Raw genomic sequence first — 26,587 nt, 5'->3', positions numbered from 1 at the left:
GAGCAGGGGAGGGGCAGAGAGAGAGAGGGAGACACAGAATCCGCAGCAGGCTCCAGGCTCTGAGCTGTCTGCACAGAGCCCGACAGGGGGCTCAAACCCACAAACCGTGAGATCGTGACCTGAGCTGAAGTCAGACGCTCGGCCGACTGAGCCACGCAGGCACCCCATCGTTCACTTTTGATTTGTTACCCTTATGTCCAGTTTGAACTGTCTAGGTCCTCTGCTTTCCTTGCATTGTCTGGCTTTCAGCCATTAGTCTGAGGCTCATTAACACCTCCATCAGAGCTTAAGCTAGGAAGGGAAAAAGATAAACTCAAATTGGACCATATGTTGTTGCTTTTAGAAGGCCTGGTAGAAGGTTTAATAGTGAACACTATGAAAGTCACTTTTGTTCAGTGATCTATGAATAAAAAAATCACGTAAGTCTTGCTTTACATGGATATACTGTGGGTAGTTTGTGACTGTTGGATAGAACGGGTTTTAGTTTGGTGAAAATATCTGGAGTAAATTCTACTGGAGGCTAGATGGAGGTATGCTATTGTACTATAAAGGAACAAAGTTTTACGCATGTTCGTATTTAAGAATAGAGAAGAAATTCCTGAAAAGGAATAAATGAAACGAAAAATTCAGATTTGTATTCTTTTTCTCTTGGTGACTTCTTCGTAACTTCCCTGTTAGCTTATTTCTCTTAAGGTAATCAGTGGTGTTAGGTGAGAGCTCTCTCTGCATGAGTCATGTTCTGTGTTTTTGAATGAATGCAGGATTCACCTAAGCAAGCAGGTCTTATTACGAATGGAATCTTTTAACCCAGGGCTCACCATAAGTCTGGTGGCTGGAATAAGAAAGTCTTTATTTATATTCAGATTATCTGCTTGGTGGCCAAATTTTAATCTAAGTCTGTTTTTTCCTGCCAAGTAGCACAGAGCGTGTCCTTCGGCTGCCCGGCCAATATGTGCTTTAGGAAAGTAAATTCATTTTAATATTAGTCTAGGCAAAATGCTGCAGGAGGAAAAATCACATATGTTCCAAAGGCAAATATAAAGGCCTTTTGATTTTCCAATGTCTTAGATTATCTGTGTAACTTTCTTTCAGTACTTTGAATAATTCATATTTTAGACCTATTTTCCCATTGGGTTGAAAAAATATCAGAGCCAGCTAAATTTTCCGAACTTCTTACTTAAAAGTGGTATTATTAATGATGCATTTCACAGCAGTGAGCATAGACTGGGAGTACTGTGGACTATACTGTTTCCATTTTTATTTTTACTTTTCCGAAGCTTATTTGTATTCTGTCTCCACCTAAAAACAATCCACAGGCAATAGAAATGACATTTTGAAGAAAAATAGCAGAGAAGTGTGTGGAGGGGAATGTTACATGTCGTTGAGTTGGGGGAGGTATAGGGCCCAGAAACTTCCAAATGTACCATGGATTAACACTGGAACTACATTAACTTGGAAATTCATAAAAATGATGTTAAATTCTCTTTTTTTTAAAAAAAAAATTTTTTAGTGTTTATTTTTGAGAGAGAGAGAAAAATAGAGAGCGAGCGAACGAGGGGCAGAGAGAGAGGGGACAGAATCCGAAGCAGGCTCCAGGCTCTGAGCTGTCAGCACAGAGCCCGACATGGGGCTCAAATTTGCAAACCGCGAGATCATGACCTGAGCCGAAGTCGGACACTTACCGACTGAGCCACCCAGGCGCCCCGATATTAAGTACTCTTAATATTGAGCCTCAGAGCACTTTAGACCAGTGCGGGCTTTTGTAGAAGAGCTAGTAACCAGACTTCATTTAGAATCCATATGTCCTGATCATTAATCCTTCTCCAATTCTATGCTTGCTTCCCTTTCCAAAATTAAAAAGTGTGTGTATGTAAATCCTAAAACTGCCTGACTACCTCTCCAGCTTTGTCTCTCATTGTGTTCTTACCCTTTGTACTTAACAGCCACACTAGCCTGCTTTTGGCTCCTAAAACTACCCTTGCTTCTTCCCAAACCACACCTGGTTAATGCCTACTCATCTTCCAAGTGACAACTCACGTATCACTTTTGGGGAACGTGTTCCTCCCTGTTCCTCCAAATTAGATCAGGTTACCCATGTTGTGTACTCGCAGAGCCCTTTGTATCTTGCTTTTATTGCTTTGATCACAAATTATATATGTATTAGCAGAGTTATTTAAATGTCTGTCTCCTGTACTGTACTGTAAGTTCGATGAGGGCAGGGACCATGTCTGTCTTAGACACCACTGTATTTCTAATGTCTAGCCTACTTCCTGCACTTGGTAGGTACTCCACAAATACTAGAATAAATGAATGTGAATGAATTCAGGCCAGATCTAGAGCATAGAACTTCACTGTTGGATCAGTGGGAATCTGAACCAGAAAGGCAGCCTGGTGCTCAACTGTGAAGGCTCTTAACTGTGAATACTGAAGTATGAAGCCAGGTTTGTGAAGCAGGCCAGATGGGTGATTGGCAGCCATGAGAGCCTGGGCTGGATGGATAAGGAAGGCATCCCTGGGCTGGACTGTAGAGGCCCTGATGCCCACATCAGGTGTTTTGGTGGAAGGATAGGCGCAGAAGCTAGTTGTCAGAATCAGAGAGGCAAGTGAAGGATAGGAGCAGAAGCTAGTTGTCAGAATCAGAGAGGCAAGTGGAGGGTGGTGAGGGTATTGGGTCTGTGGCTAGAGAGCATTCCTTTTAGCAGCCTAACTGGACAGTAACTGAAGGCAGCTTGTAGAGATAGCAGGGACACCTTTGGGTTTTGAAAGCAAGAGAAAAGGAAACGGTAAAAGAAATTCACAAAATGAGAAGAATAGAAAAGACCAAAAATGGAGGGGGAAATCAGGAAACAAATGTGTTTGAATTGACGGCACCTTGGGAATGGGAAAGCGGTCAAATCTAGAGTAGCCGAACACCTGTTGTTCTGGAGTAGAGGAACCACGAAGCAGTGTACTTAATAGAGTACTTCAGACAGTCCAGGGTACCTCAACCAGTAACCATCGCTCTTACTCTAAGGCTGATGGGAAGGGAAGAAGGTAAATCTAAGGGTAGCAATCTCTTGAGCTAAAGGTAAGGGAGCTAACTCCCTCACAAAAATCGTGACCTGTCAAGGGGGACGCTGACATTCTGGTGCCTCCACGAGAGCACTAAAATGCTACAGAACCTTGAACGTCTTACTTTGGATTTCTGTGACTTTGTTTTTGCAGGTATCTGAATATAGTCCATTATGTAGTTCATTGCTGTTGCTTTTATGCTTTTTATTATTTACAAATGCTCTTACCGATTCGTGAGTTCTTGAAACTATGTCGTTGCATGTTATGTTTACCTTTACCCTGATAGATGCATCTGCTTATAATTCTTTTTGCTTTGTCCTCAGTTCAGATATTTTGGATGGCAGTAGTAGCAGCAGTGGCTTATCCTCAGACTCACTGGCTAAAGGCAGCACAACCGCAGAGTCTCCAGTAGCATGCACCAATTCATGCTCTTCGTTCATCTTGATGGATGATCTCTCACCCAAGTGACTTACCCATTTCTGATTCAGTGTTTTAACTGCTGTTTCCTACACAAAACATTTCAGTGAGGAACGCAGAGAGCTTTGATCCATAATGAGGATTAAAGTGTGACAGACTTCAACCATTTCGATGCCGTTCTTTTTTGGCATCTCTCTCCTCTAAAGTTCAATTTTACGAGTGTAGTGACCTGACTCATGTCTCTTCTTGCTGATTTCGTTTTGGATCTAGTGACTAAATCTCAAATAACTCATTTTTGATTGCTTAGAGTATATATTTTTTCCCTCCGTGCCTCAGAGAGCACCTATTTTAGAGTCTATGCGTTTAATAAAGGAAAGCACTGATGTGTATTTTCAACAGTGGTTCTTTTTCCCAGCAGTGACATGACAGCTAAAGTTGATCAGAAATTCTCTTGCTTGAGAGATTGTTTTTGTTGTCTGTTGACTACATAGTTTCAAATCTCTTTATTCCACGATAATAGATGGATTGCTTTCGATTATATTAAATTTTTATTTTTCCGCATCAGCTTAAAGTACATTATTTTGTTTCCCTTTCCTGTTTGAGCTGCTTGCTTACTTGCCATTTCTCACCGAGGGGAGGGAACACGTAGTTGCTTTCATTACTATCCATGTCGCTTTGCTGGTGGAGTGTATGACGTGAGGATTGATTTTAGTGCTGAGAATGTAAATGGACTGCCGGGATGCCTGGATTAGTCACCAGAGGTTCTTATGCCTTAGCTACCGCGGTTGATGTTTTTCTCCCCAAACCTGTTGCCCGAAGGAATATATAAAATATTGTTAATGTTTCTAGGTGGTGTTATCAAGGAGAAGAAATCCCTGCCTTGACCAGATGTGTGGAGCATCTACAAATGAATGAATAATGTTACTTACACACAAAGCACTGTGTAGAAAAGCGTACGCGGAGCTTGACAGCTTGTTTCGGGTGGTATTACGAGGCCCGAGGTGCCTTGGGGTGCAGTGTTGTGCTGTAAAGGTGTATGTCATAAGGTAGGCTAGAAAAGGGGGCTTTATGTGTCTTACTGCCACATGCTGTTTTGATTGCTGCTTTTTGCTGATTCCTTTCTCGTCCTTGGATTTGTTTGTTTTGTCGTGTGGTGAGTGCTGCTGCCCACTGTGTTTTGGTTATTGTGTTTTTGCCGCTAGAGTCAGAATCCAGTTTTTGTTGATGCTGCCTTCTAGCAAGGGCAGCTTCGTGTCTCCGAGGAAGCTCTCAGGAGCCGCAAAAGTCCATGTTACTGTGCATTCTGCTTTTAAGAAGCTGTTGAGCTGTGAACAGTGGACATGGTAGTAAGTCTGAGGTACCGTAAGTTATTTAATTTCTAAAAGAGGAAAATCCTGACAGAGCTATTTAAAAAAGCTGAGTGTAATCTATCGTTGTGTTATTTATTATTTAAAACTGTGTTAAAATGTTGTGATAGATTTCTTTTAATGTTGAGACATCGTGGTTGGGTTGTCTGTGTTTAATATGCCAATTTTCCCGCTAGGATCATAATATTCCACGTCTTAAATGAATGTAAGAAATGGAAACTACTGCCTTTGTGTCCTTTGAAGGCAAAGATTCTTGAATTCTGAAGGAAGATGATGCGCTTTGAGGGTACTCACAGAGTAGTAACACTGTATGACTTGAAGGGAAATCTCTCCTCTTTGAATTCTGAGAGAGCGTCGCTTAGCTTGCAGTAAGTTGTTCTGTTACAGCATCACATGTGGTGTTGATTTTAAACTGTAATAACCACCACGATGGCCACGAATGGCTTTGTTTCTCACATGGTTTTCCCCTGTGCAGAGTCCATAATCTTTCAATCCCAACATAAATGTGTATATTATGAAGGTCGTTCCCTAGTGTGCCATTTTAAAGAGAAGTTACTTCGAGGGTATTCAGTGTGTTTATTCCGCTTGTGAAAGAACCACGTGAAGATGTTTCTGCCTATATAATACCGAGAGATGGTTTTCTCTTACAGGATACTTACCCACCTTCGCTCTACTGTCTTCTTTGCCTTAAAGGGATACTTTTGGCCATGAATTTTGGGCTCTAATTTAGGACTCTTGAGAAACAACCTTTGGAATGTGTTGATACTGAAATTTCTTCTTGAAATTCAGTGGTGGGTTAGAATTGGGACAGGAAAATGAAGTTGTTCCAATAGTAGGAGAACCAGGAGACCAGATGATTCACTTTATTGTTTAAACCGAGGTTCGTTTTTGTTGCTTAAATTGACTAGAAAGTTAAGTTTATGCAGGGATTGTTTTGGAATAAATAAAAAGAGATGCTAACCTTCAAATGAGCTCTGGTGACAGTACCCCTTTATTTTTATATAAAGTCTAATATTTGAAAAGTGGTCATTGTTATAAAATAAAATCGTCTCTTCCTATTCTAATATATCCTGTTTCAGGCTTCTATTTGAAAACAAGTACAAGAGATGATACGATAAGAAAATCCTATAGACGCTCTTTTTGCTTGACTAACTTATATAATCACTGTGTTTCATGATAACCGCTTTTGGAATAAATTCTAGAAAATTTTGTGAAATGCTGACCTTGTGTATATCTTAGAATGCAAATTTAATAAAGTGTGTACACATGCATAAAATTCTGTAAAAGTTGTTAAAGGCTCTTTTATTCTTCTGAATAATTCATTTTCTGCCTCCATATCCCCGTATTGCATTCTGTGTGTCTCATGGCAGTCCAGTTCGGGATGAAATGATACCAGGACCACAGAAGAATTAGCTGCATTGAAGGTGGGGCTGTTTCCCAAAACGGAAAGGAAACCGCTCCACACGGTCTGTCAGACTTTTCACGAGCATTCTGTAGAACGGGACGATTGAGACCGTTTTTGCCAAGGCCACACAGACTTCTTACTTATTTTTCATTTTTCTAGAACTTGCTGTTTGTTTTTGACCTATTCATAAGACCTATTCATTTTGTTCCTATTCATAAATTGTTTTGGAACAACATGGGTGGGTAGACAGGTAAAAAATAAAAGCCTTGTATGCGTGACTCGGGTCATAAACACTCCATTTTCTTTTCAGTATCTTAAAAACATGAACTATTCTATTTCACACTTACGGAAAAGTGGCGACAGTAGCACGAAGAATTCCCGTACATCCTTCACCCAGGTTCCCTAGTTAACATTTAACCACGTTTGCTTTAGCATTCTCCCTCTGTTTCCCCCCTCTCTTCTGTATGTGCGAATACTTCATACTTAAGAATTCACGTATTTTTTTCTAAACCATCTGAGGAGTTACAGAAATGACACCCCATTACCTTTACATGCTTCAGGGTACTTTTCCCAAAGACTGGGACGGTCTATGTAATAAAACTATCGAAATCAGGAAATTACCTTTGATAGAAAACTACCATCCAATCTGTAGACTCTATTCAAAGGTTTCCCGTGGTCCCAATAATGTTTTTTTAGCAAAAAGGAAAAAAAAAAATCTTTTCTTCTGACCCAGGATTCAATCCAAGATTATGTGTTACACTTTGTTATGTGCCTTTGATCTCCCCCAATCTGAAGTCCCCAGTCTCTCCTTTTGCGATTTTCATACTTTTGAAAAGTACTGGCCAATTTTGAAAACTGTGCCTCAATTTAGGTTTCACTGCCGTTTCCTAGTTATTAAATTCAGGTCATGCATTTTGGGCAGAAATACCACAGAAGTGACACTGCATTGGCAGTGTGTTCTTGCAGGATACACGTGACATCACCGTCCTTTTGCTGGTGATGGGAACCTTGGTCCTTTGGTTCAGGTGGTACCTGCCAGGTTTCTTTTGTACAGTTAATGGTTTCCCTTTGAAATTAAGAAAATACTTTGTGTGGAGATCCTTTGAGGGTATATAAATATCCTGTTTCCTCAAACTTCCCCTCACTAGTTTTAGTATCCATAGATCATTCATGCCTGGTGGCATTATGATGGCCAACTGATGGTGACTCTCATTCTATCATTCTTTCTACATTTATTGGTTGGCGTAATAACGTAAAAAAAAAAAAAATTCCCTTCACCATTTATTTGCATCAGTGTGGGGACTCATGGAGTCCTGTTTTATTTAGTCCGTGGGTTTTAAGTCATTTTCGTTATTTTGATATTCACATCGCAGATTTGGACCCTGGAGAGAGCCCCTCCAAGCTGGCTCCTGTGTCCTTTTGACCAATCTCTGGTTTTTTTGATCAGTGTTTCACTATGTGGCTTAATATGCCCCAGAATCATACATTCCCTGCCCCAGCCTTGGGATCAGACATTTCTCTAAGGAGCCTTGATTCCTTTAATCTTTCAAAGCCAAGGTGTAGGCACTGGGTATCATCATTACTCTCTGGATATCCTGGTCTAAAGGCGTTAGCATAGAGAAAATATATGTAAATGTGTGTGTGTGTGTGTGTGTGTGTGCATGCACACATATGTATCTGTCTTAAAAATCATGAGTTCAAACTGGTACCTTCGATTCCAGTTAAACACCACAGGGTTCATTCCAGGGTCCACCCTATCCATATTTGTAACTCCGATCTCTGACAGTGAGGACCCCGGTTCCCGTTATCCTCAATATGGTTGTTCATTTCCCCTGTATGTAACCGGTTTCTGACCCTGCCTGCCTCCTCAGTTCCAGCCATCTTCCTGCTCTGACCCTGATGGTCCCTCCAGTCCCACCAGCCCTGGCTGCCTCTGCAGAAGGGAAAGGGAAAACGGGCTTAAATACTCAGGTCTTAAATCTCCCTGGCTCACACCCATCCCAGCCACCACCCCTAAGCTCCTCTTCTGCGTTGAATTGCTCACAGCTCAGGGATTTCTTTTTTTTTTAATTTTTTTTTTCCAACGTTTATTTATTTTTGGGACAGAGAGAGACAGAGCACGAACGGGGGGGGGGGGGGGGCAGAGAGAGAGGGAGACACAGAATCCGAAACAGGCTCCAGGCTCTAAGCCATCAGCCCAGAGCCCGACGCGGGGCTCGAACTCACGGATCGCGAGATCGTGACCTGGCTGAAGTCGGACGCTTAACCGACTGCGCCACCCAGGCGCCCCCACAGCTCAGGGATTTCTTATGTTCATCAGTTTGACAAATTGATGACAAATTGAAGTCAATTTGACAAATTGACTTACTGAGCCCCGTGCTGGGAACTAAGTGCAGATTAAGTTCGTGCCTTCAAGTAGACCAGCCTGGTGGCATAAGCGGAAGTAATCTGGAAGCCCTGGTGTCGTGTGGTGAAGCACCGAGTGTGGTGGGGAACACCAAGGGAGAGTCCCTCACAACCTGGGCTGTGCTTCTGGAATGCCTCCCAGAAGAGGTAACACTGAAGCTGAATCTTGAAGAACAAACTTGGGGTGGAGGTGGGAGTCGGGTAGAGGGAAATAGGATACAGGTGCTACCACAGAGACAGGTAACTTGCTAATAGAAGAAACGAGGCTGGAGAGAGAAACATCTGGTATTTCAGGACTTGAGAGTCAGGTTATGGGGCTGGAGGTTATGCGCATAGATGGAAGCAGTGGGATTAGCGGAGAAGAGGGTGAAGGACCAAGTCCTGACCAGCACCAGCACCAACACCGAAGAGACAGGTTGAAGGAGAGATGGGGCGGCGAGAGAGGTAGGAGAAAAACCTGGAGACAGGAGCTAACACTATCAGCGAAGCTAAGGAAGGCGTTGTCTCCACGGTCACTCAAGATGAGGACTGAAACTCTTCCCACTGGATCCGATAATTCCGGTCCCCCGGAGACTTTCATTAGTGCGCTCTTGGGGAGGTGGGCGGGGCAAAAGCCAGACTGTCGTGGCTTGAATAAAGCGGGGAGTTTAGGAAATGGAGACAGACAGCACAGGCGGTGCCGGGATCTTCTAACTCCCTCCTTCCCTTCTCTCCCAGCCCTTGCTCAGTTACAACCCCCACTCGTTCCCCATGTTCTCCTCCGTATCCCCAGCAGCTAGCACTGTATCCAAAACATAACAGTCACTCAATAAAATTTTGTTGAGTAACTCCACCCCCTAACCAATAGGGGGAGCTAGAGGAAAGTCACTTTAACCTGTAGAGGGAGCTGAAAGGAAGTCAGGGGGAGTGTTCCCCTACAGAAGGGGCTGGAAGAAAACCCCCAGGGAAGTGCTAACCACACGCTCTGACCTCTAGGAGGAGCACCAAGCTTCTGGTCTTGCAGACATTCCTGAGGAAAACTTGCTTGAGGAGTCTGCGTCAGGGAGTCCCACGTTTAGGTAATACTTATTAATATATACCTAGTAAGTTCTGTTCGTTGCATGTGGTGCTGATTTTCCATTTATGATAGCGATGTGAAGTTTTCTGTTAGAGTTAGCACGTGATATTTTAAAACGTATATTTAAAAAATGAATATAACAAAAAGTGAGCTCATTTAAAGAAACATCTTAAATAAACAATAGTATGAGTGATAGATATCCAAGTTACTGCCCAAATCTTCAAAGTAAAGTTGAAATCAGAACTTAGATCCAGGAAAGCACTGGGTCACCGTGGTGTGTGGAACTGATGGTATGAAGAAGTTAAAGGCTGTTGAATCTGTGTGGAATGCTCTTTTTGGGTGCCTCTTGGATCCTCTCTTTCTGAGACTCTGATTCTGATTTTCCATGAAGTGTGGTAAGAGGAGTCTGGTGCCTTCTGAGGAGAAGACACTCCTCTCAGCTTGAAAGTCAAGGGGGAACTTGGTTGGGGCTCAGGAAAAAGGAGCCTAAGGAGCACTTGACGCCTGGTTTGTTAGGTTCTGGTTTGTTTGGAATTGAGGTGTTTCCTGGGGACTTTCAGTGCTAAAACAAGGAAAGTCTTAGGCAAAGTAGGACCATTCAGTTACCCTGAGAGGTGTCTTGCCTTCCTCAGGTGTGGTTTTCCTTCAGTTTCTTTCCTCACCTCTCTTCTGACTGAAGGAGTGTTTAGAGTTCCAAAGCTAAGGTCAGAAGGTCACCCTCAGAGAAAGAAGGTTCAAGTCTAGGTCACTGAGGCCTATTTCGGGCAAAAGGAATTTTTAGTCTAACCCATTTAGTGACTACACTGAAGTTTGAGGTGAAAGCCTGAGCTGGTCAAGTGTTCCTTTGAATCTGTTCTTCAGGCATTTATCTCCCTCCAAGACCTGTGGGGTATGGGTAGCAGGAAGGGGGACGCTGATTGGTGATGGTGGTGGGTCAAGGATTCTAGCATTTGTAATCCTGATGGTGTATAGTTTCTCTTCAAGGAAAAAACTAACGTCTCATAGCAGTATTTAAAATTATTTTTTGTGTATTTTTCATCATTTTTTTATTCATTTAAAAAGTATCAGTTATGAAGGGGAAAAAGCTCATTATAAACATTATAATTATAAATAAAAACCTTATAGAAGTATGCAAAGTAAATAAAAACCCCTTTCCCCACAGCCTTCTCATCTGTAATGTAAGTGATTTGTAGACCTAATTAGCCTTTTTATACATATGCAAGCATCTTTATAATAGGCTCACATGCATATTGTAGAGCTTTTTATTGAAGTATACATACAGAAGAGTGTACTGCTTGATGAATGATCACAAACTGGATGTCCTATGGAATGTTCTGGAAAACATGTCCTATGGAATGTTCTCTATGACCTGGGTGATAGTTACATGTGTTTATTCAGTTTGTGAAATTCACAGAGTGTGAATGGCTGGAAGTGGGCATTAGGGGGCGCTTCAGGAGTTCTGGACTGTTCTGTGACATGGGTGACGGTTAAATGGGTTCGTTCTGTTTGTGATAATTGATAGAGTGTTAAATGGCTGGAATTGGCATGGGGGGGGTTCTTCAAGAGTTCTGGAATGTTCTATGTTGACCTTGGTGATGCTTACATGGGTTTATTCAGTTTGCAATAATTCATTGGGCATTGGGGAGTACGGAAGTGCTTCAGGAGTTCTGGAATGTGCTATGTTGACCTGGGTGATGGTTTATGGGTTCATTTTTAGCAACTGTATATTATTCCCTTGTACAAACATTCCATAATTTATTTAATCCTTAATTGATGGTCATTTAGGCTGTTTATAATTGATTAGTATACACAAGTAATAACATACATTTATTTTTGCTTCTGTAAGTATTTCTGCAGGAGAGATTTTTAGAAATGATAAATTGTTGGGTCAAAGGCTGTGTGTATTTTAGTCATTATTTTCCTTTTGAAAAGGTAATATAAGTTCAGGGTAAAAAATTCAAATAGTGACATGGGCATATAGGGAAAAGTCAGTCTTCCTTCTGCCCTTAACCCCCCAGTTCCATAAGGTCCTTCCTCAGAAGCAACCGGTGTTACCAGCTTTTGGTGGTTTTTTTCCAGAGACAGTCTGCATTGCATACGTATTTGCATATTTTATAGGCACTGCTTAAAACCACACATCCACCCGGCCAAGATTTTCCCAATTTATAATCTCTCCTATAGGGTATGAGAGTTCCCATTACCCACTAGAGATGATTCAAGGCTTCTAGAAAGATTTGAGTGAAAGAAACAGATTTTATTAATTCATTGGAAATACAGGTTTCAAAATTCTACAGGTACAAAAGAGCAGTGAAATGTCCCCCTCCCATCTTCATCCCCTAGCCACCCTAGCTTTTCTTCCCCAAAACTGTTGTGTTTCCAGTTTCTTGTGTGTACTTACAGAGAGTTTGCATATGCAAACAAACGCATCAGTATTTTTTCCCAAAATTTCACACAGGCGATAGCATTATTTTTATGAACTGTTACTATGTATTCCCCACCACCCCCCCCCCCGCCGCCTTCTCCGCCCACCCAAAGTAAAACCTTTGTGACTTATAATAATAATTGTTCGTTTTTTCTCATGAGTCTAGGGGCAAGCTAGAAGGTTCCACTGATCTCAGTCGATCAGTTAAGAGTCATCTGGGGATCAGTTCGTCTAGTATGGCCTCAGCCGGGATTATTCAGCTCTATTCCACAGGGTCTTTCACCTTCCAGCTTGTTCTTATTGTGGGGTTAGGGCTTCATAAGAACAGAAACCACAGGCCTCTGGAAGCCTAGGCTTGGATCTGGCGCACTGTAACTTCTGTTATATTTTATTGATCAAAGCAAGTCACAGGCTAGCCCAGATTCAAGGCCTGTAAGGAGCTGTAAAGTCACCTTGCAAGGGATGTGGGTTTAGGGAAGGGAAGAAGTAAGTTATTTATTCCATCAAACACAATGCTATAGGTAGGTATTGTTCTGTACCTTACCCTTTTTTCCTAACAATGTATCCTATATTTTGAAGATGACTTCGTATTAGTCCTCAGAGTGCTTCGTCGTTTCTTTTTCCTTCCAAGATTTTATTTAAATTCAAGTTACTTAACATATAGTGTAGAATTGGTACCAGGAGCAGGATTTAGTGGTTCATTGCTTATGTATAACACCCAGTGCTCATCCCAACAAGCGCCCTCCGTAACGCCTGGCATCTATTTAGCCCATCCCCTCACCCACCTCCCCTCCAGCAACCCTCAGTTTGTTCTCTACAGTTAAGAGTCTCTTATGGTTTGCTTCCCTCTCTGTTTTTATCTTATTTTATTTTTCCTTCCCTTCCCCTATGGTCATCTGTTTTGTTTCTCAAATTCCACATACGAGTGAAATCACATGGTATTTGTCTTTCTCTGACTGACTTATTTTGCTTAGCATAATACACTCTAGTTCCATCCAAGTTGTTTCAAATGGCAAGATTTCATTCTTTTTGATGACTGAGTAGTATTCCATTGTGTATGTATATATACCACATCTTTATCCATTTATCAGTCCATGTCATTTTTTTTTTTTTTAATTTTTTTTTTTTTCAACGTTTATTTATTTTTGGGACAGAGAGAGACAGAGCATGAACGGGGGAGGGGCAGAGAGAGAGGGAGACACAGAATCGGAAACAGGCTCCAGGCTCTGAGCCATCAGCCCAGAGCCTGATGTGGGGCTCGAACTCACGGACCGTGAGATCGTGACCTGGCTGAAGTCGGACGCTTAACCGACTGCGCCACCCAGGCGCCCCCATGTCATTTTTTTATTCCATTTTATTTTGCTAGTTCCCTGTTGGAGGAAATTTTGATTGCTCCCAATCTTGTTATTACCTAACATTGCTGCAATGAATAACATTGATCATATGTCAGATAAATTTCTAGAAAGGGAACCACTGAGACAAAGGGTATGTGTATTTGTAATTTTGACAGGTATGGCCAAATTCAATTAAATATTTTTTCAACTTTCACTTGGAAAAATGTCAAACCTATAGAAAACTTGAAAGAATAGTTCAACGAACACCTATATACCCTTCACCAAGATGAAACATTTTGTTCAGATTTGTTAAGATTGAACATTTGTTAGCGTTTTGCCACCTTTGTTCTCTCTCATGCCCACTGTCTCTTCCTCTCCACTTTCTCCTTCTCTCCCTCCTCATATATACACACATATTGTTCTGAACCATTTGAAATTAAGTTACAGCCATCAAGGCACTTTTCAAACACTTTTTCATCCCACATTGCCTAAACACAGAGAGGTTTGCTTACATAATCACAATTTTGTCAGCATACCCAAGAAATGTAACATTGATAAACATAACTTTATTTAATTCACGGTCCATATGCAAATTTCCCAAATTGTCCCAAAAATCTCCTTTAGAGCTTTTCTTTTTTTAATTGAGGATCCCAAATTCAGGATCAAAGGTCACGCAAATTTACCTAGGTGTCATGTCTCTTTAGTTTTCTTTAATACAGGACAGCCCCCCACTTTTTTTCATCTTTCATAAAACATTTATTTTGAAGATCCTGAGCCAGTTATTTTGCATAATGTCTTGTAATTTGGAATTTTTAGACTGTTTCCTCAGGATTAGGTTCAGTGAAACATTGGGTTGAACATTTTTGGCAAAAATGCCACCACATAGGTGATTCCTATTGCACCACATCAGGCAGTACATGATGTTGGTGATGCCAAGTTGGTCACTTAGTCAAAGTAGTATTCTCCAGATTCTTCCACCACCAAGGTCCTCTTTCCCCTTTGTAATTAACGGATTAGCATTTTTTTTTAAATTTTTTTTTCAACGTTTATTTATTTTATTTTTAAAATTTTTTTTTTCAATGTTTATTTATTTTTGGGAGAGACAGAGCATGAACGGGGGAGGGGCAGAGAGAGAGGGAGACACAGAATCGGAAACAGGCTCCAGGCTCTGAGCCATCAGCCCAGAGCCCGCCGCGGGGCTCGAACTCACGGACCGCGAGATCGTGACCTGGCTGAAGTCGGACGCTTAACCGACTGCGCCACCCAGGCGCCCCAACGTTTATTTATTTTTGGGACAGAGAGAGACAGAGCATGAACGGGGGAGGGGCAGAGAGAGAGGGAGACACAGAATCGGAAACAGGCTCCGGGCTCTGAGCCATCAGCCCAGAGCCTGACGCAGGGCTCGAACTCACGGACCGCGAGATCGTGACCTGGCTGAAGTCGGACGCTTAACCGACTGCGCCACCCAGGCGTCCCCGGATTAGCATTTAAACAGTATGTGTGACCGTGGACATGTCCTGTTCCCTCAAAACTTGAACCAAATAGTTTTCATATTCATTGGTGATGCCTATCTGAGTCAGTTTTTTTTAAAGTTTATTTATTTGAGTAATCTCTACACCCAACATGGGGCTCAAACTCATGACCCTAAGATCAAGAGTCTCATGCTCTTCCAGTGCCAGCCAGGTGCCCATGAAGCAGTTATTTTATTTTATTTTATTTTATTTTATTTTAAAGATTTTATTTATTAAAAAAATTTTTTTAATGTTTATTTATTTTTGAGACAGAGACAGAGCATGAATGGGGGAGGGTCAGACAGAGAGGGAGACACAGAATCTGAAGCAGGCTCCAGGCTCTGAGCTGTCAGCACAGAGCCCGACGTGGGGCTCGAACTCAGGGACCGTGAGATCATGACCTGAGCCGAAGTTGGACGCTTAACCGACTGAGCCACCCAGGCACCCCTAAAGATTTTATTTTTAAGTAATCTCTATACTCAATGTAGGGCTTGAATTTACAACCCTGAGATCAAGGGTCACATGCTCTACCGACTGAGCCAGCCAGGTGCCCCCCGAATCAGTTTTTAAATGGTAGCTGCAAAATGATGTTCTCCTAATTCTCTCATTCCTTCCACATTTGCTAGCGACCATTCTGTTAAAGAAAGCTGCACCCTTTCTTTTTGCATATCACTTCAAATTCTTTTGTTAACTTATTATTCAATGTTTATAACCTGTTGCTATTATTGTACTGGTGCATGAACAGACAGATCAATGGAATAAAGCAGAAGGTCCGGAAGTAGACCCAGGTATATATAAAAATTAAAAAAATAATAATGTTTATTATTATTTTTGAGAGAGAGAGAGACAGAGAGACAGAGAGACAGACAGAGCATAAGTGGGGAAGGGGCAGAGAGAGGGAGACACAGAACCCGAAGTAGGCTCCAGGCTCTGAGCTGTCAGCACAGAGCCCGATGCGGGGCTTGAACCCACGGTCGGACTATCGACGGGGAGATCATGACCTGAGCTGTAGTTGGACACTCAACCAACTGAGCCACCCAGGCGCCCCTGAAAACTTAATATATAATAAAGGTGGTACACCCAAATCATTGGGGGCAAAGATGACCTTTTTAATAAATACTATGGGATAACTGGAGAGCTGTAAAAAATAGATAATTTGGCTCCACACCTCACACTGTATACTGGAATAAGCTCCCACCTGAATCTAAATGTAAAAAATAAAGCCATTCAAGTACTGAAAGAAAACCTGGGTATGGGGAAAGCCTTTCTACGTATGACTCCAAATCCAGATGGAATGAAAACGATGGATACATTTCAGCCACATAAAAATGAAAGTAAAAACCTTTTGCATGGGAAAAAAAAAAAAACACATAAGCAACGTCAAAAGCAAGAGAGATGCAAGTATGATTTTGAAAATACGCAGTCACCTTGACCATGTGGCTCACTTGGGGAGAGGGGTGAATAACCGAAGGAAGAAATTACTGGTTCCTGTCACTTAATACTTGAATGAATGACTGGGTGAATAAAGCGGAGGCAATATCCATATTTTCATTAGTTCCCTCTCTCCATTCTGTTTCGATTCCTACCCAGTTTTTAGAGCAAAATCTCTCTTAATTTTTCTCTCGAATTTCCCATCTCTTGTCCTTTTGTTAACTAAACTAAAACTTTAAGCAAGGCCCATAAGCATAAAAGCAAAAAGTAAGAGAAGTTGCAAGTTTTAAAGGGAATTTTAGATGCTAACAATGAACAGTACTGGAAAATGTCCTGTTTCTTATCTTCCTAGAATTATTTTCTCAGGCACCAAAACAAGAAAACTAAAAAGTAGTCTCTTGCTAAGATCCTGCCTACATTTGTTTGATCTTATTGCTAAAATTGCTTCCCAGAATTTTGTTGTAAACCTACAACATTTTAGCTTTCCTTTTGTGAGTTAACTTGTTACTCTAACAACCATAACTTCGGTTCTTCAAGAAAATGCATTCCAGGCACCAAAAAATAAACACATCAATAAACATTTGCTATGTAACCCAACTGTAAGTGGGGGGGGGGGGGGGGAGGGTTCGGGGGAGGGGGAAATGCATGTTTCTGAGTGCCTGTGGATGAAGTTGGCTAATGAGCCCTTCAGCAGTTGCACTTTCTTTGCCATGACTCGAAATCCTCCGTGTGTTTTTCTATTACACTTAATTTTTTAACATGGAGAATAAGGCTTTCTTCAAATGCTGATTTTTACCTCAGACCTTGAATGAGTCACTTGATTTTTCAAGCCCAGAAAAACAGGCTTTCCTCCAGATACTCATTGTAAAAGGAGCCTCTTGGTAGATCCTATTTTCTCTAATATTGCAATGATAGATTGATCCAATAAATGTTGCTTGGAAATTTTGCTCAGTTGAAAGGTACCGTAGAAAAATCACATGGATTAGACTATGGCAGTTTGAGTCTGCTACAAATCTGTTTGTGCGTGTTTAGTTTTGATAGCCGTATATAAATCAGCACACTGCCTGGCGGCAGTTGAATACAGTGAAACAACACTCTGCGGGGTTTTATCTTCAAGGCTCTGATGAATGTGAATACAAATTAAATTGGGACAACAAAGGGTTTGAGGGTAAAGTGAGGTAGCCAGAACGTAGCGTTAAAGTGCTGTATGATCGTTGGAGAATAAATGAAAAGCAATGGAAAATAGAAGAACATTTTAAAGTGAAAATAAAAATCACCATAAATACACCAGGTAGAAATAGCTATATGTTTGTGGGTTTTGTCTCCATAATTGAGTTCATACTCTATCTAGACGGTATGTTAACCTATGAAAAGTCTTAAACAGTGAGAGCATTTTTTAAAGAAACGGCCATCCAGGGTATTTCAGTTTTATGGGTTCACACACTACTGTGATGAATGGTTTGAGAATCTGTGTCCAGAAATTAATTCACAGAAGTCCTGTTTCAATTACCTGCAGATGTCAGTGTGGATCTGAGTGTGGTTCAACAGTTTGTTCCAGGATTGGGGGGTAGTTGAAGTCCAGTTGTGAACCAGTTGCTTGTTATACAAACACCAGTGTAGTTTGTAGGAGAAATATGAACCGCGGGGGCCTTAAGTTGCCGAAATTTCTTTTCACAAAATGTTCATAAGCACAGATGTATTCTCTGGTTACAGACTTCACAGAAGATTATACCCTCCTTTTTTTCCACCCCTGATTATTTGACGAGGCTTTCTTAAATTTGTTATAGTGCTAGAGAAGTGGAGTTGATGTATTTGGACTTATTAAATTTAACTTCAACCCACATGGCAAGTCTCAGGGATATATTATGAGCTGTGTTGGTTTACTTTCTGCTGTTATCATATATTTAAACCCAAAGTTTATTTATTTATTTATTTATTTTTTTTAAATTTTTTTTTCAACGTTTTATTTTTTTATTTTTGGGACAGAGAGAGAGACAGAGCATGAACGGGGGAGGGGCAGAGAGAGAGGGAGACACAGAATCGGAAACAGGCTCCAGGCTCTGAGCCATCAGCCCAGAGCCTGACGCGGGGCTCGAACCCACGGACCGCGAGATCGTGACCTGGCTGAAGTCGGACGCTTAACCGACTGCGCCACCCAGGCGCCCCTTAAACCCAAAGTTTAACACCAATAATTTCAAGTCTCAGAGAGCATCAGAGCATCCTCTTTGCCATTCCTTCCTGTTTCCTTCTTTTCTACATGATTCTCCTCTCCTCCAACTTCACAACATAAAAAGTCAGGGTGTTTATTAGGCCAGGAAATTGTCAGAGAGACTTGGGATGGCTCATCGTGGCAAAACCCTGTTCTTTCTTGGGCCATGACACAAATCTAACATCTGTTTCATAAGCTAGCAAGCTTCCTCTCAGCTATAATTTGCTATATATATTGGTACATAAATTGTTGGTAGCTTATGTTTACCTAGCAACAGAATCTGTTTAGCAGAAGGCTGTGGGAAAGGAGACTTTCCTTCTTCTTTCTTTTTATTTTTTTTTAAAGCAGTTTCTTCATCTATAAATTTTCTTCAAGTGCAAGAAAGGCAGATATAGTGGCCCAAACAATCTGCCTTTTATATCATTTTAACCCAAATTGCTTAGTAAATGCTTACTTTGGAGATTCTTGTTGCCACTTTGATTACCTTATATATAACTAAATGGCCTCTTTTAAATTTGTTTTTCTTTTATAAGCAAACTTCATACAAATCACTGTGAAAAAACTGTCTTTGACCTTGTAGCTGTCAAAGATCCCTGAGATTTGGGACTACTCACCTCTGTCCAGTGTAAATTTCTCCTGTTTCCCAGTGTTCTTAGCATCACTTATGCATTTTAGATGTTGAATATACATTTCAGGAACATTGATCAGGAGACAGAGCAAGACGAATACTGTATGGTATCACGTATGTGTGCAATCTAAAAAAAAAAAAAAATGCTGCACTCATAGGAAGAGTAGAATGGAGGGTAGCAGAAATGGGAAGATGTTGGTCAAAGGGTACAAACTTCCAGTTATTGGATGAATAAATTCTAGATACCTACCGGACAGCATGGTGACTGTAGTTAATAGTAGTGTGTTGTGTACTTGAAATGTGCCAAGAGAGGAGATCGTAAGCATTTTCACCAGAAGAAGTAACTGACTCCCGCTCCTGCACAAAAATCCATGGATAACTTTTGATCCCCCCCCCCAAATTTAACTACCAGTAGCCTACTGTTGACCAGAATCCTTACTGGTAACATAAAGTTGATTAACACATATTTTGGATGTTTTGTGTATTATACGCTGTGTCCTTAAAATGAAGTAAGCTAGAGGAAAGAAAATGTTATTAGGAAAGTCACAAGGAAGAGAAAATACATTTACAGTACCGTCCTGTAAAAAAGCCTGCATATAAGTAGAGCCCCACACAGTCCAAACCTGTGTAGTTCCAGGGCCAAATGAATACACCCCAATAAGGCTAGGGTGGAGGCAGGGGAAGAACGTTGGTCAGGAACTAGTTGTCTTTAAGTTAAGTGTGACCAACTCAAGCACCATGCAGTGTGTTGTCTGCATTACTTTAATTTTCCTTTAGTTGACTGAGCTGTATATTTCTACCTGATCACTTTCTTAGCTTTCTCATTAGCAGAGCAATGTGTCTGCTGAAGAAAAAAAAAAAAAAGGCCAAAGGGAGAAAACAAGTTCTGACTTCCCTTCACATTAGTTATAGACGTCATCTGCTGTTAAAGGTTAGCGTGTACTTTATGCGTTCATTTTGAGAAGGGAAGGAGGTGTTGTCCTGTCAGCTTCCTTCACACAACACCAGGGTGTAATTCGCTGCAGGCTTATGACGTGCTATTGCCTCTGTGCAAGTGACTGCTTTTCCATTTTGGTCTACAACTATAGTGTGCTACCAAGTGGCAATGTGGAGGTTACCGGCTCACCCCTCCCTCCATAAAAAGGAAGAAGAAGAAATCAAAAGGTGAAAGAACTTCTATCCCATCTTGAGACTTTGGAATTAGCCATAAGAAAGACTATGGCAGAATTATTATATAGACAAAGTTCCTTGGGCCAGAGCCTTCCCATATCTTTCATTTTGTAGTCTTGGTTTCTGCCTCCTTCAGTCCCTGACTCTTCACGTGCCCGGTGTTGTGAGGGACATGGGAATGAACTAGGATGGGGAGGTAGATTTCTCTGCACTCATTGGTTAAGTGGGGGCATTCACTGATATTATAAACATGCATGCTGGGTGCTCTCCCAGTAATGCCAGGCATATAGGTGAGAAATTAGCATCTTGAGCCATGAGATTGAATCCATTTTCGTGGGGCCGATAGTTAACGGTGAACAAGGGAAGATGAGCTCATCAGAGGAGGGCTGGCAGAAAGAAGAAAAGAGGACAGGGCTTTGGGGACAGGAGGGATACATAACAAGGATCCTGGATGAATGAATGATCAAGGAGGGAAGCTCATTGTCTCATCTTACCAACACTTCAGCCGTGATGCTGTGCCAGGGACCGGAGGTTAGAGGAAGAGGTTAGAGAGAAGAAATTTTAAGAAGGTGATGACTGAAAAAAAAAAAAATGGTGGCAGATACCCCAAAAGTCTTTGGTGGCGTCATTTCTTAAAGAAGGTATAGAAGTCAGATTGCAGAGGATCAGGAAAGGAATGCAGTCCTGAAGGCAAATTTCCATTCTAAAAGTATGACAGAGGGGCTCGTGGCTAGCTCAGTCAGTAGAGCTTGCGACTGTTGATCTCAACGTTGTGAGTTTGAGCCCCACATTGGATGGAGAGATTACTTAAAAATAAAAAAAAAAGTTTGGTTACACTTAGAGACTGGTCGCTACAAGGGTAGGTGGACCGGTGGAGGTAGTTGGTACTGTTGTTGTGATGAGATTGAAGAACCCATGGGGTAGGTAAGGAATCAGAGGATCCTACTGATCATCACTATCCACTAGAACATTCTGCAGTTATGGAAACATTCTGCCTCTTTGCTGTGCCATACAGTAGCCACTGGCCACATGTGGCTACTGAGCACTTGAAATGTGGCTAAGGCAATAAGCTAAACTGAATTTTCAATTTGATTTCATTTTAATTTATTTACATTTAAATTTTTTTAAGTTTATTTATTTTTGAGAGAGAAAGAGACAGCATGAGCAGGGGAAGGGCAGAGAGAGTGAGAGAGACAGACAAAGAGAGACAGAGAGAGAGAAAGAATCCCAAGCAGGCTTCACACTGTTAGCACAGAACCCTACGTGGGGCTCAAACCCACGAAACCATGAGATCATGACCCAGGCAGAAACCCAGAGTCCTACCCTTAATCAACTGAGCCGCCCAGGCGCCCCATTCATTCATTTACGTGTAAATAGCCACTTGTGGCTGGGAGCTACCAATAGGACAGTGCAAGTCTCGAGGGAGAGGATAAATGTGGAAGGAGAAAGGTGGAAAGGGATGAACTTTAAAGCAGAGAGGGAGGGATAACTTTGAGAATCTTGAGAGAAAAGTCTTCATGCGGTGTGGGAGATACCTCACATGTCCAATTGCTTTAAAAGAGTTCTGGCCCATAGCTTCAGTTTTTTTCAGCAACCTTTGTCAAGTTCATCTACTAAGCATGGGGAGTTGGGAGATAGAGGCCTGGGGGTGGGGGCTGAGGAGAAAGAGTAGAATATTCACAGCATAAGGTGTGTAAGCCGCAACCAGCCGTGGTGGGAGCCAAGCTGCAGTTGACAGAATGAATTTGTGGTGGGACATGTCTAAGGGGCTTGGTCTGGGCCAAATTTGTACCGGGCCAAATGTGTGCAGTTCCATATAAGGTTCTTTTTGGACTAAGACGTGAACTAAAAGGATCTGGAAAAGATTATTATGCAGTTTAGGCTTAGAAAGTTACGTTCAAGTGTATCTTACTTATATTACTCCACCTTACACGTTTCCTGATACATTGCATTGTTGTTGTTGTTGTTGTTGTTGATTTCTGGTGAATTCAAGCCTTGATAGTATAAAATGTGTTTGAAAGAATCTCACCAGACAGGTTGGGCCCCTTCTGCCTGGGTCGGGTTTGGTGAGGGTAATCTGCCAGATTGTTCTCCTCTTGGAAGACTTTTGGGGCAGCTAACTCCTCTCTGGTATAGGAGTGGCAGTGGCGGCTCCTGATAGCTATAAAAATTGCAGCACTGTGCAAACTCATTGCTATTTAACACCATTTCCAGATTCCTTGGGGGGTGGGAACAAGAGATGCTTATGGCAATAGAGACTCTATTGGTGGGAGAGGAGAATTAAAGCAATGGGCAGATAGGAATGGAAACTGATGAGTGAAGGCTTTTGTGTGTGTCAACAACATCAAAAGAATTATGAACTAAAGAGAGTTAAAAAAATCTTTTTTAATGTTTATTTTTGAGAGAGAGAGAGGAGCAGGGAGGGGCAGAGAGAGAAAAGACACAGAATCTGAAGCAGGCTCAAGGCTCCGAGCTGTCAGCACAGAGCCCGACGTGAGGCCTGAACTCACGAACGGTGAGATCATGACTTGAGCTGAAATCGGACGCTTAACCGACTGAGCCACCCGGGTGCCCTAAGAGAGTTTGTTTGTTTTTTTTAAGTTTAGGCACAGACAGGTATAGACAGCAGTTTAAGATCTATTTTTGTAATAGAAGTATCTCACCAAGCCCAGAATTTTAACTTCAGAAAAAAAGCACATATTCTGGCTAACTAGTCTATCCTGTGGATATTTCTTAATAATTGATTCTTGTCTTTATTGTGGCCTAACATTCTTGGAGGACACTAGTTTATGTCAAAAACCCATGACAAATAACCCTGATTAGAACTTCCTCTCACATTAAGATTTAATATGAGCAGGAGCACCTGAGTATTTCGGTCAGCTAAGCGTCCAACTCTTGATTTCGGCTCAGGTCATCACAGTTTGTGAGTTCGAACCCTGTGTAGGGAGGGCTCTGTGCTGACAGCGTGGACCCTGCTTGGGATTCTTACTCTCCCTCTATGTCTGCCCCTCCCCTGCTTGCACTCTCTCTCTCTCTCTCTCTCTCTAAATAAATAAATAAATAAACATTTAAAAAATAATTCTTTTTTTTTTTTAACATTTATTTATTTTTGAGACAGAGAGAGACAGAGCATGAATGGGGGAGGGTCAGAGAGAGGGAGACACAGAATCCGAAACAGGCTCCAGGCTCTGAGCTGTCAGCACAGAGCCCCACGCGGGGCTCGAACTCACGGACCGTGAGATCGTGACCTGAGCTGAAGTCGGCCGCTTAACCGACTGAGCCACCCAGGCGCCCCAAAAAATAATTCTTAAAAAAAGATTTAATGTGAACACAGTGTGTTTCATTTAATATATTCCAGTGGCCATAAAGGGGCAACTTGACTAACCTATTCTCTAGAATTCCAGCCAGGGCTTTCAGGGGAAATAAAGATGTTGGATCCTCACCTTGCCAATATCAGGTCTAGGTAATTGTCAGTTGTTTCATCCATCGAGAAAGATGATCTGCTATAAGATATCAAGACATTCCCCCAATTTAAGTCCTCATATCAGAGTATTTCAACCTGCCTAAGTAATCCCAATAGCTACAACCAAACGCAATTTCCAAATATGGGGATACACTCGTGGAAAGTAGACTCTGGCATACCGCTTAAGGTATAAGCAGTAGCTCAGAAATCTTAGAATTTCAATCCATTCATTCTGGGCATTTGTTAAATACCTTCCAGGAACTCCTAACATTGGTGGTGAGGTGGGGAGAGGATGGAGATTCAAAGGTGGTATGGGATGTGAATCTAGTCCCCAAGGACCTTGTACTCTAGTTGATTTGAAGCTTCTAAAGCAACTTGAGAACAGTTAGTTGCTAAGTTACATAGTAAGGACCAGAAGATTGACTAGAATATATCCCCTTAAAGATAAAAGATGTGTGATAGCTTGGAAAGAGCTGGGGACTAGCATGTCAAAGGCCAGTTTTATCATTAGTTGACTGTATCATCTTGGCCCAGCACTCTCTAGTTCCTTAGTTGGTTTTTCTATAAGATAGAGATGTTACAACCTACTAAGCTGGCTTCCACAGAGGGCTGCTTTGAAAGTTCAACGAGTGGAATTTTGTAGGTGCCCGTCTTGCCTGGGGTGGGAGGCCATACTGGAGAATTCCTAAAGTCTGGGATAAGTCTTCAAGTCCTCCTCGTAAGATTCTATGATTTTGTGGTAGCAAATGTGAAGTACTTTGAAGAGTGTAACGAGGTATAAAAGGTAACATCTGTGTCATCATCATTGTAAATACTCCTTGTGGGTTCCCAGAGGCTGATGTTCTCCCTACCTCTGCTAAGTGGCCTACCCCACAGCACATTTCCTGACTTTTGGTCAGGGTTCTCTTCCTGACCTTGGAATGTCTCTTAAAAATTAATAAGCTGAGTGAACAGCAGAGAATTTTCCAAGGAGGTCCCCACTATTTCCCCACTCCCACAGACATTTATTTTCTCTTCCTTGGCAGAGTATAAACTTCACTACAGGCCACTGAACAAAATAATGTCTTCTTTTAAGATTGTTAAGCTGAGTGACCAGGCAACTCAAAATACAGCGGGGTGTTTCCCAGGGAGGTCAGGTCACCACTATTCCAACCTTCTTCCACATTTATCTTCCCTTCCCCATCCGAATGCAAGCTGCCACGTAAACCCCTGGGCAGACCCTCTTTTGGCCTCCTGGAGAGTCCAATATTAGCCCCCGGAAGCAAGCACCTGAACAGGGCACTCTTGGTGCCTATTGGCAACGGGTTGATGAGCGGTTTCCTTTAACTCTAGATGGTTGCTGTTCCACCCCACCTCTCCCAGTGCATGTCATTGTCCTGATTGAAAAGGCCTAAGGGCAAGGCTTAGAAGTGAGTTTAAGCCGTTAGTTATACATCAACTAAGGATAAAGTCCTCTGTGCTGCTGTTACACTTACAGCCTGCTCTGTACCATTCTTTACCATTCCTTTTGACTTAGCATATACTACCTTGGATCGCTTATAATTTTTCCAAAGCGTATGGCATGTATCCCTTACTAAAACCCACGTAGCCCCATGAACATTGAGCACAATGTTCTGTATACAATATTCACTTGATTTGAAAAACAAATTCCAAGTAATGTAGAAAATATGATCTTTCGAAGTATTTACAGTCCAAAAGAAATTATACTGCTACTAATCCAAGAAACTTGGAAGTCTGTTCACTTCCACCTTTTCACCTCAAATAATGCAGATGGGTTTAACAGTCCACCACGTCTCACTAATGTTAACGTATGGTTACCTCTGGCAGTCGGCACCAGGATCTAGGAGTGGGGTTTGGCCATTAGTTAGCTTTGCCAATGACTGTGATATATCATCTATTATATATATATATATATATATATATATATATATATATACACACACACACACACACACACACACACACACACACACGCACACATACATATATAGGCTTTCTGGACAGAAAAGGTGTTGGGTCAAATCCAAAAACAGCACTGAATTTTCCTACTCTGTGCGCAGCAAGGGAAATGAAGGCCAAGGCGACCACAATCCTATCTACCCTCTATATCTGCATTTACCAAGATGTTTTTAAAGTCCTTGATGTTAACTCCGGAGAGGCAGTGAAAATGGACCCAAACTGGACAGCTGTAAAGGGTGCCTTTCTGTCTCTTGGGACAGTTAGGCAGCCAGCCAGCCTGGCCAGCTGCAGAAGAAAAGACAACCTGCCCAGGGAGACCAGGCAGAGGTCAGGCAAGGAACCAAAACTGTTCTGCAAGAGGGGTGGGAGTTTTGAAAAATTAAAAACAGGTCAAAGAGGAAGCCAGCGATGGGAATGGAACCTTGTGGCACAGGCCTATGGCTATATACCTTCCAGAACAGGGCATCACGCTGAACTCTGCAAGTAGGCCAGCCTCAGCTGTGTCAGCGTATGGAGTCTTCAACCTTGGCTTAGATGAATCTTAGATTCTCAGGCTGCTTCATTTTAAATTCAACACAAACATTAGGGAGGTGAGGAGGGAAACCGATTTTCGGGCCTCCTTAGCTCCTTCTGAACCTGCAGTGAGTGTTTTTTTCACCCAGCACCTTCAAACAAAGGGAGAGCCACGTTAGCTTCCTTCTGGGAAAGGAAGGAACTGGGCTCACTGTGGCTTGGGTCGTGCTTGCTACTGAGGCAT

The 26,587-nt window shown here is 41.9% G+C and overlaps 1 protein-coding gene across 6 annotated transcripts in view; it reads left to right on the top strand.

Annotated features, from left to right (window-relative positions):
- PABIR2 (PABIR family member 2) overlaps nucleotides 1-26,587 on the top strand; it is a 205,457-nt gene that overhangs the window by 16,387 nt on the left and 162,483 nt on the right. For 2 of the 6 annotated variants that reach the window (XM_045470828.1, XM_045470829.1), the window contains exon 10: nucleotides 4,318-6,121. The exons of 2 other annotated variants lie outside the window; for them this stretch is intronic. In XM_045470828.1, coding sequence (XP_045326784.1) covers nucleotides 4,318-4,387 — 70 coding nt within the window. In that variant the 3' untranslated portion in view covers nucleotides 4,388-6,121. Of the gene's footprint in view, nucleotides 1-3,374; nucleotides 6,122-26,587 lie in introns of those variants that run through there. 2 more of the 6 variants (XM_045470824.1, XM_045470825.1) reach the window with 1 other exon arrangement.

Source organism: Leopardus geoffroyi, chromosome X, assembly GCF_018350155.1.
Source record: "Leopardus geoffroyi isolate Oge1 chromosome X, O.geoffroyi_Oge1_pat1.0, whole genome shotgun sequence".
NCBI classification, from domain to species: domain Eukaryota; kingdom Metazoa; phylum Chordata; class Mammalia; order Carnivora; family Felidae; genus Leopardus; species Leopardus geoffroyi.
Note: the sequence above shows the minus strand (reverse complement) of the source record. Positions and strands in the feature narration are given on the sequence as shown.